Source organism: Aulonocara sp. 'chitande type north' Nkhata Bay, linkage group LG1 (genome assembly GCF_057382095.1).
Source record: "Aulonocara sp. 'chitande type north' Nkhata Bay isolate Kocher_YH1m ecotype deep benthic linkage group LG1, A_spYH_male_GT1.1, whole genome shotgun sequence".
NCBI lineage: Eukaryota > Metazoa > Chordata > Actinopteri > Cichliformes > Cichlidae > Aulonocara > Aulonocara sp. 'chitande type north' Nkhata Bay.
This window is the reverse complement of record NC_141344.1, coordinates 7006107-7020813: the sequence shown is the minus strand read 5'-3', so window position 1 is coordinate 7020813 and position 14707 is coordinate 7006107. Positions and strand designations below refer to the sequence as shown.

Sequence of the window (14707 nt, the reverse complement as noted above, 5' to 3'; positions counted from 1 at the left end):
TTCATTCAAAATAGTCAACAGGGTCGCAAGAAGCGTGTGGAAAAACCAAGGAGCAAAATAACTGCCCATGAACTGAGAAAAGTCAAGCGTGCAGCTGCCAAGATGCCACTTGCCACCAGTTTGGCCATATTTCAGAGCTGCAACATCACTGGAGTGCCCAAAAGCACAAGGTGTGCAGAGAGCTCCTGTCCGACTCAGATGCCAGCAAGGTGGAGGTGGAGTACTGGTTTGGGCTGGTATCATCAAAGATGAGCTTGTGGGGCCTTTTCGGGTTGAGGATGGAGTCAAGCTCAACTCCCAGTCCTACTGCCAGTTTCTGGAAGACACCTTCTTCAAGCAGTGGTACAGGAAGAAGTCTGCATCCTTCAAGAAAAACATGATTTTCATGCAGGACAATGCTCCATCACACGCGTCCAAGTACTCCACAGCGTGGCTGGCAAGAAAGGGTATAAAAGAAGAAAAACTAATGACATGGCCTCCTTGTTCACCTGATCTGAACCCCATTGAGAACCTGTGGTCCATCATCAAATGTGAGATTTACAAGGAGGGAAAACAGTACACCTCTCTGAACAGTGTCTGGGAGGCTGTGGTTGCTGCTGCACGCAATGTTGATGGTGAACAGATCAAAACACTGACAGAATCCATGGATGGCAGGCTTTTGAGTGTCCTTGCAAAGAAAGGTGGCTATATTGGTCGCTGATTTGTTTTTGTTTTGTTTTTGAATGTTAGAAATGTATCTTTGTGAATGTGGAGATGTTATATTGGTTTCACTGGTAAAAATAAATAATTGAAATGGGGATATTTGTTTTTTGTTAAGTTGCCTAATAATTATGCACAGTAATAGTCACCTGCACACACAGATATCCCCCTAAAATAGCTAAAACTAAAAACAAACTAAAAACTACTTCCAACAACATTCAGCTTTGATATTGAGTTTTTTGGGTTCATTGAGAACATGGTTGTTGTTCAATAATAAAATTATTCCCTAATTCTGCACTCCCTGTACAGGTGAAGTATCACTGAACTAAATCCCTATTAGCCCTGGACCTGGTGCTTTATAGTTCTGAGTAACGAAAGAAAGAAATACGGTTTTGGAAAAACATCTGAAATTATGTCTCAGAAGGTTAGATTTAGAAATCAAATATTTAATTATAAATCATATTTTTAAAAAGCATGACTGAAAATAGAGATTTTGTACACACTAGTTATACAAAAATACAATTTATTTTGAGTCGCAGTTTCTTTACACAAACATCTAAACTCTGAACCAGGCAAAAGTCAAACCACAAATGTAAGATATTAGATATTGTAGACTCCAGTCACAGAGTTCCTGTCCCATCTTGGCTTCTCTCACCAGCCACACATTCAGCAAAACATCAACAAAACAAAGCATAAACATCGAGTGCAACAATGCTTCATAACGACAGAACATAAATAACAAATTGAAAGTACATTACAACAGGTTCCACACACACCGCAAAATAAGCTCACAACTGACAATGACACTTTCAAGGGAAATGATGGAATTCTGGGAAATCCTGGGAATCCTTTTAACAGGAGTGGAAGTTTAGTAATGGGCAAAAGACTAATGATTATCCCAGGATTTTTTATGCTTCCCAGGGCTTTCCTCTATTCAGGAAAATACCATTTCCTTCATCATCAGGTGTAATGCTGACAAAGTTGTAAAGTGTCTGAATTAAGCCACTCTTTACATCACATCACTCATATCTTTACAGCAGCAAATATATGGTTTGTAAAATGACAATAGAGTCAACAACTACATGGACTGTAGCCATCTGCAGAGTGGGAAGTTTACAACAGTACTGGAGAAGATTGTCAGTCAAATCCCTTCTGGATAGGTTACAGAGAACAAATTGGAAAAAGTCTTCAGCATCTTCTGCTGATGTTGCCTTAACAAAGGCACTTAACCAGAGAGTGTCTCAGACAGCCATGAGACTGTGTTTAAGAGTGAAGCTGGGCAGGGCTGAGAAACAACGGCAGAATTTGATGAGACAAGAGCTTTGTATTTAATGCAGCAAAAGCATCTGGAGCGTATTAAATATTGCACTTTGAAAGAGGGAGATGCAACAAGGAGATTAAATATTAGAGTTACGAGGAGTGATTGTGCATAAAGCCCTCTCATTAGGAGACATAAAAGGAAAGAAAGGTTGGCACTGCAAGGTAAGAGCAGGAGTGGATTTGGTGGAGGAGTGTCACGGGAAAGTTTTGCGTTACTCTGCATCACTTCCCCTGCAGGTTGCTGAGCTCAATGTCATCCTTGCGGCGCTTTTGTTGGGTGAAGAGGGAGCTGAACGGGTAGAGCTTGGCTTTGGCCGGATAGCGCTGACCAGCAATGTCCACCTCGTAGTCCCCGCGGTTGATGAAGTCAGGAGTGATGGCTGTAGGGAGCCCCTCAGGGCCAAGGGGTGGAGACACAAAGCCCAGGCAAACATGGCGCTCCAGGGTGTAGCTGTAGGCGCTGCTGGTGGTTGTCCCCGCTAGTTGATCATTACGATAGACGGGCTCACCCCACCACGGCCACAAGTCGAGCTCGGTGTCATGGTCCTCCAGAACCAGCATGACAAACCGTCGTGTCACACCGTCCTGACGCTGCTGAAGCAATGCCTCACGGCCGATGAAATCTGTGTCCTGATGGAGAGAAAAAGGCAGGGGGTGTGAAGAAGATGACGATAAATAGAGGAAATTAGGCCCTAAGAACCTTCACTAAGTTAGTGAAGATCAACTTGAGTAAACAACACAATGGCCCTGCTATGTGCAGCTCTGCTGGAGTAGCATAAGACCACCATGTTTTAAAGTCACCCACCTTTTTTTTAACAACACCATAAAACTTAAAACAGTCTGTGAAACCAGCGTTAAACTGTAGATGCCTTTAATCAGCACCGCGCTGACACTGCTCTAAGCAGCAGACAGCTCACCTGATGTTCCACCCTTTCAAAATGAGACAGACAGTAAACTTTACACCTGCTACTTTAAAGTGCCACCTGTTGTGCCTGCGGGTGCAGCCCGGTGACAAATTCCCTGCTGCATCATGACAAAGACTGCACCAAGATGTTGAGTGCTTTAATTATTCTACTCTTCATCTCTCATCTTTCAACCATTTTAAAGCAAAAGAGGGAAAGTTTGAAACTTAATAAGTAGAGTCAAATAAAGCATCTTATGCATTTCTATCATATTGGCAAAGTAAAAATGTAGCTGACTAACTGATCAGTCTATTAGGATGAGGCAGTTCGATGTACAAAGAAAAACAGTCTCCAATATGGGTAGGATCAGATATTATATGTTTAAAACTGTCAACAGACCTTGTCAAACTTGACCCTGAACTCTCGTCCACACTCCAGCGGGGTCGTGAAGGCGTCGAGGTCTTGACCCCAGAAGGCGAAGAATTTCTCTATGCGTAGACTTCGCAATGCGTAGTACCCTGCGTTACGGATCCCGTACTTCTGACCCACTGACATCACCTCGTTGTACACGTGCAGTGCGTACTGTGGAGAGCAGAGGAACGGGTGTCTTATACTCTATATGGCATTTCCGGTACACTGAAATGTGAGAGTGTTTTTTGTTTTTCTAAACACCATCATACATGCCAGGTTCTCAGTAATCAGACAGAATAAGCCATGCAAAAATCATATCACTTTTAACCATTAACAATAAAAACACAACAACACATGTGTGACACTGAATTATCACAATTTTAAGTCCTAGAGTCCTGGTGACTCTTTCCTACATTTGCTACAAGAAACTGGATATTTTCTAGGATTTTCCTCTGGAAGTTTGTCTTGTGAAGATACTTGTATTTTATAACAACAGAGTCAAGGCAGCTAAGGACACTTTGATTCTCTTGGGACTTTAATTGGACATAATTTGACAGTATAATTGTGTAATAAATGTTTTATCCATCCTTACACCATTTTCTGCTTTTAAATGATCGTTGTAGTATAAAAAAATAAAAAAAAAACCTCCTCTTTCAGCCATTCCTGAACTTCACACTGCAATCATCCATTTTGAAATTTGAAAATCTTCTCTGGTCCACCAAAACCTTCAACCACAACTCTGATCCTCATAAAAGGACAAGTTAAACCCTTGATTGTTTGTGTTTTTCACTCATTCATCCTTATCTTCTCACAGTCTAAGGTTGATTCCTTATTAATACACTTTTACTTCTACCACCTAATAAAGCTTTTTTTCAGTTCTTTCCCAGTAATGATGTATTACAAGAAAAAGATCAGAATCAAAAGATATTGTCAGAAATTTTTGAATAATGTTTCATTTTTTTAATCCTACCCATATGGAAAAGCTATTTATAAATCTTATAAAGTTTGTATCTGTCTTGTGTGAAACTTGTATGAAAAGCATATACGAGTGAAAATAGATATAAGATCACTTGAAAAATTATATAATGAAACTTGTATGTTTTGGATACTTACTAAACAATGTATGAAAGTAATGAGAAAGTGGCCACTTTCATGAGTAAATCATGTAAGCCTTATATGATTTACTCATGAAAGTGGCCACTTTCATGAGTAATCACATATAAGTTTTTACTATTTCTTTTCCATATGGGTATGGCTATGCTTAACTCATTCACTGCCATTGACGTCTATAGACGTCAATTACGTTTTTCAATGGGAGGGGCTAGAATACAACCTCGGGCAGCTTGTCAGTGAATTTTATTTTTTCATATATTTGTAAATAAATTGTTTTGATAAAACATAACCTTTCTCAGTGTTATTTCTGTTTTATAGAAGTGAAAAACTATTTTATATGTTAGAGGTGTCACAGGCACTTTTCTGCTTGAAATGTATTTTTCACAAAAAGCTCGTTTTCTCCCTTTTTTTGGTCAAAACAGGCATTTTTGGTGGAACCCACCTCTCTTCTACAGCTGATTACTAAAGAATGGAAAATGGTAGAAACAAGCTTTTTTTTTTTTTTGGATGAAAGAAGAGAGTCTGTTCTTCATTTTGGTAGGTTCAGCGTTTATATGATCATAACACACAGTTTTCTGTGGCTCTTCAAAAATGAGTAAAAATGCTCAAAAACCCTGGCAGTGGGGAGTTACCTGATTTGAAAATGGCTGGCAGTGAATGAGTTAATTAATTTCCTGTGAAAGTAAAAAACAAAACAAGAAGTGTTGTTTTTTTGTAAATGACTTGTTGTCACCCACACTTTGGAAAACAACAATAGAAAAACAATACTTATTTCCATCTTTGGCATTTCAAGATAAAACCCAAGTTATAGAAAAACTAAATGTTGAAGAATAACGGGGAGTTGTGTGATTAACTGTAAAAAAAAAAAATATATATATATATATATATATATAAAAAATAACAACTCATGTAACATACTCATGGGTTGTTGTCACTTTATCAACCATCCTGTGACGAGGTATCTATTAAATATCTGTGTGTGTGTAGGACTGCACCTCAATGGGGATGTAGAGCATGAAACCTGGTTCCCCAGTGTGAGTCATGCTCATGACTCTGATCCCGTTGGCATAGCCCACACTCATCTCCTGTAAACACACATGCACATAAACATGGTCAGTTTACTCCTCTTGGCAGGGTGAAGAGACAGACTGATGAAACAGTCATTTAAAAAAAACAAGCCATCAGCTTTGCTGTATCTAGCTTTCCCTACCTTACAGAACATGGAGGGGAAATGGTCAGGTGTCATGGAAACATATGACAGTTCAGCAAGAACATCCATAGCTCGAGGTCCAATCAGATTTAAAGCTGAGAAGAATAAGAGTTATAAACACTTAACAGACTTTCTGGTTAACAAAGCCCACATCTGATGTTATATTACACATGCAAAAACAGAATCTGGTACAACTGTTGCTCACATTTTACACAATTAAGATGACTGCATTAAAAATACACAAGATCTACTTTCAGACATGTAATTAATGCCATCCCTCCACAGACTTCATCCCTCTGGTGTCTGATTTTTAAGGTTATTTAAATAACTGGGTTACAAGTCGACAGTGGATTGTTTTGACTTTTTGCATTGTTTCTCCTTTTAAATGTTATATGAGCACTAGATGGCGATATCAGAGCAGAAACCCCAGTTGCTGCATGCGTACCAGTGTACTTCCAGCTGACATCCTCTAGGTGGAGGTGTGGGTCATTAGGCATGTGCTTCTTTATCCAGGACCAACAGTGGACCTGCTGGTCCGTTGGAGAGATGATGAAGAAGCTGGACAGCAAATGAGAAAGTAAGCAATTTTTAAAAAATCTGTCATGTACTAGTATCTACAGTGCCACTGCACAGATGTTTCAAACCTGTTCTTGCTGAGGCGGACCACACTGCAGTCGTTCTCATAGCCACCTCTCTCATTCAGCATGCCGGTGTGGACAATGTGTCCAACAGGAACATCCAGGTCATTGGCACAGAGATGTTGCAGCAGTTCCAAGGCTTGGTCACCTGTTGACTGAGCCATCAGGGCAGAGCAGAGGATTTAACCTGAATACTTTTAAAGCTACAGTGGGGCAAAAAAGTATTTAGTCAGCCACCGATTGTGCAAGTTCCCCCACCTAAAATGATGACAGAGGTCAGTAATTTGCACCAGAGGTACACTTCAACTGTGAGAGACAGAATGTGAAAAAAAAATCCATGAATCCACATGGTAGGATTTGTAAAGAATTTATTCGTAAATCAGGGTGGAAAATAAGTATTTGGTCAATAACAAAAATACAACTCAATACTTTGTAACATAACCTTTGTTGGCAATAACAGAGGTCAAACGTTTACTATAGGTCTTTACCAGGTTTGCACACACAGTAGCTGGTATTTTGGCCCATTCCTCCATGCAGATCTTCTCGAGAGCAGTGATGTTTTGGGGCTGTCGCCGAGCAACACGGACTTTCAACTCCCGCCACAGATTTTCTATGGGGTTGAGGTCTGGAGACTGGCTAGGCCACTCCAGGACTTTCAAATGCTTCTTACGGAGACACTCCTTTGTTGCCCGGGCGGTGTGTTTTGGATCATTGTCATGTTGGAAGACCCAGCCTCGTTTCATCTTCAAAGTTCTCACTGATGGAAGGAGGTTTTGGCTCAAAATCTCACGATACATGGCCCCATTCATTCTGTCCTTAACACGGATCAGTCGTCCTGTCCCCTTGGCAGAAAAACAGCCCCATAGCATGATGTTTCCACCCCCATGCTTCACAGTAGGTATGGTGTTCTTGGGATGCAACTCAGTATTCTTCTTCCTCCAAACACGACGAGTTGAGTTTATACCAAAAAGTTCTACTTTGGTTTCATCTGACCACATGACATTCTCCCAATCCTCTGCTGCATCATCCATGTGCTCTCTGGCAAACTTCAGACGGGCCTGGACATGCACTGGCTTCAGCAGCGGAACACGTCTGGCACTGTGGGATTTGATTCCCTGCCGTTGTAGTGTGTTACTGATGGTGACCTTTGTTACTTTGGTCCCAGCTCTCTGCAGGTCATTCACCAGGTCCCCCCGTGTGGTTCTGGGATCTTTGCTCACCGTTCTCATGATCATTTTGACCCCACGGGATGAGATCTTGCGTGGAGCCCCAGATCGAGGGAGATTATCAGTGGTCTTGTATGTCTTCCATTTTCTGATGATTGCTCCCACAGTTGATTTTTTCACACCAAGCTGCTTGCCTATTGTAGATTCACTCTTCCCAGTCTGGTGCAGGTCTACAATACTTTTCCTGGTGTCCTTCGAAAGCTCTTTGGTCTTGGCCATGGCGGAGTTTGAAGTCTGACTGTTTGAGGCTGTGGACAGGTGTCTTTTATACAGATGATGAGTTCAAACAGGTGCCATTCATACAGGTAACGAGTGGGGGACAGAAAAGCTTCTTACAGAAGACGTTACAGGTCTGTGAGAGCCAGAGATTTTCCTTGTTTGAGGTGACCAAATACTTATTTTCCACCCTGATTTACGAATAAATTCTTTACAAATCCTACCATGTGGATTCATGGATTTTTTTTTCACATTCTGTCTCTCACAGTTGAAGTGTACCTCTGGTGCAAATTACTGACCTCTGTCATCATTTTAAGTGGGGGAACTTGCACAATCGGTGGCTGACTAAATACTTTTTTGCCCCACTGTAAATGCATTAATTAAAATTGCCTGCATAATTTAAAGAGAAAAAAAACCCCCAACAACAACAAAAAAATTTTCGAGTAGCTAGTACAAACATACATACATAACACTGATAAATATCATATGCTAGCTGGGTATGACCACATAGACAACAGTAGGTAGCACAGCAGCAGTTTTTCCCCTCTCTGCAACCCAGTTCTAATTCTAAGTTTTCCAAAGTGATTCATGACTCACAGCGAGTTCGAATTTGGTGAAGGAGGACATGTCGATGACACAGACGGCCTCTTTGCAGCATTTCACTTCTGCTCCAACTATGTCAAACCAGTCTGGCTTATAAAAAGTCTTACTCTGGTCCAGGGACAGCAGATCTACAGAGAGAAACAGTCCAATTCAACCAAGTAATTTAATTCATTAGACAAAACTGCCTTAAAATCCGTCAAAATCATTTGCAGTCCAAGACTTTGACTAAAGTATTTTTGTACCACTGCTTCTCACTGAGACAAACCTTTTCCTGGAGGAACAAAGTACTTGGGCCTTTCAAAGCCATGTTTCTCCATCCACCGAGCCCCCTGAGTGTCCAGGCGGTCGTACAGAGGACTGGTCCTCAGCTGGCGTCCGGTCTGGAAGTCCCACCGGGGAACCTTCAGCTCATACAGCAGGGCTGAACATTGACACACAAATATTAGAAGGAGAGATAGCAGAGCAAGAATTAGAATATACTGCACATTATAATAAATATCCAACACCTATAGGATTTATAATAATTTAGCTAAAGCAACAGCAGAAATTAATTATTTAAACAGTACACCAAGGTTCAGATGACTATACAGCCTTTGTCTACTTAAAAGCATGAACCAAACACCCAACAAGGCTCACTACTCACGCATGACTTCCATCACTCTGTGTCTCAGGAAGGTTCGGCTGCTCTGCAGGTTGCCAAAGCGTTTGATGTCCAGTGGCCAGACATTGGCGGTGGGGTAGCCATAGGTCATCCACTCTGCCAGGTACCTGGATACCAAACCACACAACAGGCCATTTATCCCTTCTTGTAATGCAAAAAAGGCACGTCCACAACACAGTCTTGATCGCTGCAACTGATAAACCATGGCTGAATTATTTCAGGTGACCCAGTATTGATCACGTGCTTACGTCTAGTCTTAACAGATACAATATATATATTTGTTCTTACTTTCCAGCCCCTCCAGCAAAGGCCAGGCCTGAGGAGTTCATCCCTGCCAGCACATAGTACCCAGACACACCTGGGGTCTCACCCATCAGACAGCGCATATCAGGTGTGAAGGACTCCGGACAGTTGACCAGCTGATGGATCTCAGCTGACTCGAGACTGGGCATTCTCCTCAGCAGGGCACTGAGCATCGGCTCTGAAGGCGGAAAACAAAAAGTGCTCTAAAATGTAGCAAATGCAGATGATAATTTAATACAGTTCACTCTAATTAACTTAAACAACCAACCACACCATAACCAAGAAATATTAGTGCTGCTTCTTGTTCTTTTGCTCACCTCTATTGTTGTACAATTACTGAAAAACCCTGAACCACCTCTCACCATAAATCATCTAAGAGTCTAAAGGTTCCAGCTGCAACCTTAACCCATGTTGTTCCATCAACAGTCCAACATGTTATTCCAAAATAAATGCTGAAAATGAAAATTAAAAAAAAAAAAAAAATCTAAACCTAAAGACATCCAGGTTAGTATCACATAAGAAAAAAGAAGGCAGCAAATCTTCATATATTCGAGAATCCATAACCAAGGTGTTTTTGCCCATTAAGATGACATATTTTTAAAAATTTAATAATGGATTAACAAAATAATCAAATGAATTGCAGTTCTAACAATATCTATTACAATACATTAATATAATATACATTCATAAAAAACAGTACATTCTAACATTATATATTGTGATGGATTCTTTCAACAACCTTTTCAACCCCTACACTTATAAGATAAAAATAAATGGAAAAATAACGGCTTCAGAGAGGTTGATCACAGACTGGTTTGGTGATGTGTGCTGCTATAATAAACTCTTGTTTTTATGGCAGCCTGGTATGAGAAATCTCACATTACTGGTTTAAGGCCAAGGCAAACAGTCAGGTGTATTTTTACATGTGTACAGAGAGGTGGGTCAAAATCATTTAAGGTAGCCTTAAACAGAGGTGGATAAAAATAGATATGCCCAGTCTTGCTTGCTTCCTCAGTCTTCTGTAGCTGTTAAATGAAACCAATGAAGGTCTGACTTTGTGTTGTTATTTGAGAGGCAAACCTCATATATAATTTTCAACATTTTAAGACGCAGTCTACAACTGTGGCTATTTTACAGCTAAGAAAAACTAAACACACCTTGCCTTTGTGCTACATTAATGACAGGAGAGTTGATCAAGTGTTCTTCCTATTCAGTTACTCCAGCCATTAACATTATACAATTCAGTGCTGCGGGCAAGACTATTTCAGCTGTCACTGGGCAAGCAGCAGAGTATTGTAAAGTGCCCGACTAGTATTGTAAGGTTAAAGTCCTGCAATATTAGACAGAAAACACCAACAATCTAGTAACTCAATTTGCGCAAGTATTCAGTAAAGATTGGTAGGAAAACGTCCAATTGACAGGCTGAGACCCCCAGCAGAGCCAGGCTCATAGTGGGTCAGCAATCTACATGAAAGTGGTAGATACAGCTGTTACTAGAACCTGACATTCAACATAGGTCGATAAACCATGTTCCTAAAGCTGGGGTTATTTATTTGGAACAATTTTTAATGAATAAAAATACAACATTAATACTTTTTTTTTACCAAAGTGATCCCAGTCCTCCTGCATGTTCTGGATCTCCAGCTGGTTGCGACCCTCAGTGAAGATGGGTTTGGGGTTTTTCTCAAAGCCTCCTGACAGAAGGCCTCCCTGCCACGGCCGTGCATATATCCTGCCATCCATATCAATCACCACTAGCAAAGAGACACATAGTTAGAAACATCTCCTGGCTGGACTTGTTTTTAGCCTTTCAGCAGGCATTACCATATTGCATATTGCTAAGCACATTATTTGGCTAAGTAAAAAGGTACAGCCTGTGCCCTAGTTTTTTCTTTTTACTATGGGACTAAAAAAAAAGGACTAGACATAATTGTCGATCTGATATAAATTGCAATTCGTTAATGAATTTGCCAAAAAACAGGAAAAAAAAAATCATGAAGTGAATGTTCTTTAATACAGACACGATTTCAGCTGGCTACACAAATTGGACTTTAAAATTCAATAGTGTCTACTGCAAAGGTTACTTCCTAGCTTTTTAATATGTGAGACCTGGTGTCTTGGGTGGAAGTGGCTCCTGGAGAGGTTTGGTGAGGAGGTAGAAGTGTTCACATCCATGGAGGGGAACTGACACCTTCGTCTCACTAGCCTGGCCCAGCTCATAAGCCCACTGGAGCAGAAACAGTCAGAGCAACCAAATACAATCAGAACAATGTGTAGAAACAAGATACTTATAGTCACCATAGGAAACAACTGCTTCAACTAGTTTCAGAGGGAAAAAAGATTATGAAATAGAATTAAATTATTATTATTATTATTATTATTATTATGATGAAGGAGAAGGAAAAAATTGCTGCCTGTCCTGCTTACATATTTTTGACCAAGCATGACACTGAATTTCCACAGAAACAAAAGTAATTCCAAAATGTTTACAGAGGGGTTTTTTTTTGTCACAGATTCCATTTCTCATAGTTTCAGTCTTATTAATGCATCTCCCATAGAGCAATCTACCTGTCCAGCACAGCTGACAAAATATTCACATTTAATGGAACCACGGTCAGTCTCTACAGCTGTTACACATCCCTTCTCTACCAGAACCTGCTGAACACTGGTTCGCTCCATGATCTGAACCCCTGAAGGAGAAGAAAGAGGAAACAAAGGACAAAAGAGGAGGTTACAATTATAGGGTGGGCCAGCAACAGCAGAATACACGATTTATGGTCTACCAAACCAAACTGCAAGTTTGTGTTACCTTGTCCAGCTGAAGCCACAGCAAGGGCATGGTTAACATCTGGTGGAGACACGACAGCATCTTCAGGAAGGTGGAGTGCGCCTACCAGGTCATGAATGTTAACAAGGGGGTGGAGTTTGGCCACCTCTTTAGGTTTAATAATATTACAATTGATCCCCATTACCCTGTGAATGAAGTGAAAGGGTCAAAAGTCATTTATGTTTTTAAATCAGTGAAAGGGGACAATCAGCTGACACTATTATTATTTTAAACAAAAACTTTTGAGTCCCCAAAAGCTTGTCCTCACAAAGCCACTAGAGCTTTACAGCTTAATCCACATAGCTGTGGTCTAAAAACTAACTACAGGACTTACTTCAGCCTTGATGCGAGGCGCTTAAGAGAAATGAAGCGATCCTGATTTTGAGCCAGACACAAAGACCCTGTCTTCACATAACCTGCAACACATACCACACACCACATATGACTAAGTCTATAATTAGTATTCTAGCTTTGCAGCTTGTTTATTGCTGGTGCACATCAAATGATATCTCGGACTTCAACAAATCTGAAATGTTTCTAAATGCATTGAGACAGAAGGCAGTATGTCACAATTTGCTCCCTTGTCTGTTTTATGCTTTAGAAGCTATAATCTGGGAAGATACAAATGCAAACTGTTCTATAATCTAAATTAATAATTAACATTTTAAAAAATATGTGGTGATGTGCATGTGGGAACTGTTAACTATCAGCACCAATAGTAAAATGGTGAAAAAGCAAACCCTTCTAAGAATAAAATAGTTTTAAAAAATTAAAAAAGTTAAATATGACAAAAGCCAAATTCTGTAAATCATCCCACCTGTTTTAACCCCCGTCTCCTCCTCCAGCTGCTGGTAAAGACTACTGGAGTAGTTGGCCATTTGACACTCGATGGAAATGGGCTTGGCCACGCTGACAATACCAGCACATAGTCTTGTTGTTCCTGCACCAAGTCTGGTTAGGATAATAATGGCCAAGAAAGTATTAACACAACAATATCAAATCTAACATTTCTTTCCACTATCACCTCCTAATGTTAAAGCTATCCCTACTCTCATATAATATCAGTGGTCTGAGTCAATAACATAAAGAACATCTCTCTCTTCGTGCTAATTTTAAGACAACAAACACAATGGCTTATCTGTAATTTGTTGAGCTGAAACACTCACCTGCCCTGCTCAAGTAGTACAATATCAGTCCAGCCCAGTCTAGCCAGGTGGTAGGCCACTGATGTTCCCACAATACCTCCTCCACAGATGACAACCCGGGCCTGCCTGGGCAATGGAAGCAGCTGGGAGTCTCCACTGACAGTCAAACACCGAGGGGAAGTCCAGAGACCCCTGCCTACCAATCTATACCCCGTCTGGTGAAGCAGCCGCAGCCGGGGGAGCATAACAGGGGACAGAGCCCTGGAGCTCCGCACACAGCTGGACATAGCTGTGCTTTCTGCAATAAGAGACACGGGATCTAAAGTTACTCTATAACCTTAAATAGAGGACAGTACCACAGTGAATACAGCAACAATGACCCTAACTTTACAAATATCATGATATAATTTTAGTAACATATGATCCGTTTTCTACAGTTTGCAGGGTGTGATATAGACCTCTTGTATTATTTTAAGTTGCTGTATTTTTTTTAATCTGAAATAATTTGATATTTGCTGTAGATAGGGTTGTGTCAATGTCACAGTTTCATTTTAATTTGGCTAGGTAGATACTAATAAAATTATTACTACACCACAATCTATACATCTCTGACAGTACTGCTGACCTTTTCTGCTAACAGCATGGATTAGTTTGCGTTCTAAAGTTGCTATGTCAGGGCCTTTGAAAGTGTCTACTATAAACCAGATTAAATTGTCAACACTGGAAGTCGCTAGTTTCCATAAGGTTACAAAGATGCACTGCTGTTCCTAAACTTAAGTTGCTACATTTAGCTTAACCAGACATAATCGAAAGTAAATACAACATTAAACACTTTGAATAGGGCCTGGGAAATCAGCAAGGTGAATTTACAACAGTCCTTCAAATGTCTTGCTTGTATTATAAAGACTGCTGTTAGCCTTGAAGCACTGCTTTAGCTTTACTTGTATTCTTAGCAGCACAGCTAGCTTTAGCTAACAGCATGTCGGTATCTTTGTGATTTTTTGTGATATTTAGATTAGTGGTAGATACCTAGCAGACGTGTAGATGACCAAAGTCACGCACAAAGTTCCTAACATTTGGGGGGTATGTGTTGGTACTACTAAAGTTAGCACTACTGATAATGTTAGTCACATAGCACAGCTTAGGCTATCGAAAAGCTAGCCAATGTTTATTATTTTTGCTAACACGACGGCTAAACCAGGCAGAAAATCTTCTCTAATCATAACACTTATTTTTCACAACTACATTAAACTTACCGATTTAGTTAAGTCCAGTGATTATGATATTTCAACAGAAGGATAGTCACTAAGGTGTAACTGAAAGCCAAATTCAGAGACTCCCGTTAGTTAAGTGGTACCTCTTCCGGTATAACCCTTCAAAATAAATTACGTCTGCGTCTTTTTAGAATGGCTTCAGTAGCGGTGGAGCGGTTA

At 40.4% G+C, this 14707-nt stretch overlaps 1 protein-coding gene across 1 annotated transcript; it reads right to left on the bottom strand.

The window, feature by feature from the left end:
* Positions 1-1129: 1129 nt before the first annotated feature.
* On the bottom strand, positions 1130-14646 carry pdpr (pyruvate dehydrogenase phosphatase regulatory subunit). The gene is made up of 18 exons (XM_086310675.1): positions 14531-14646; positions 13296-13572; positions 12947-13080; positions 12464-12545; positions 12112-12275; positions 11871-11992; positions 11412-11529; positions 10907-11056; positions 9288-9480; positions 8982-9106; positions 8604-8759; positions 8333-8466; positions 6300-6448; positions 6101-6213; positions 5656-5750; positions 5441-5530; positions 3321-3503; positions 1130-2649 (listed from the first exon to the last, which is right to left on the bottom strand). The coding sequence occupies exons 2-18, from the start codon at positions 13559-13561 to the stop codon at positions 2242-2244; spliced, it is 2682 nt and encodes an 893-aa protein (XP_086166801.1). The 5' UTR covers positions 13562-13572; positions 14531-14646; the 3' UTR covers positions 1130-2241.
* Between the last annotated feature and the right edge of the window lie 61 nt (positions 14647-14707).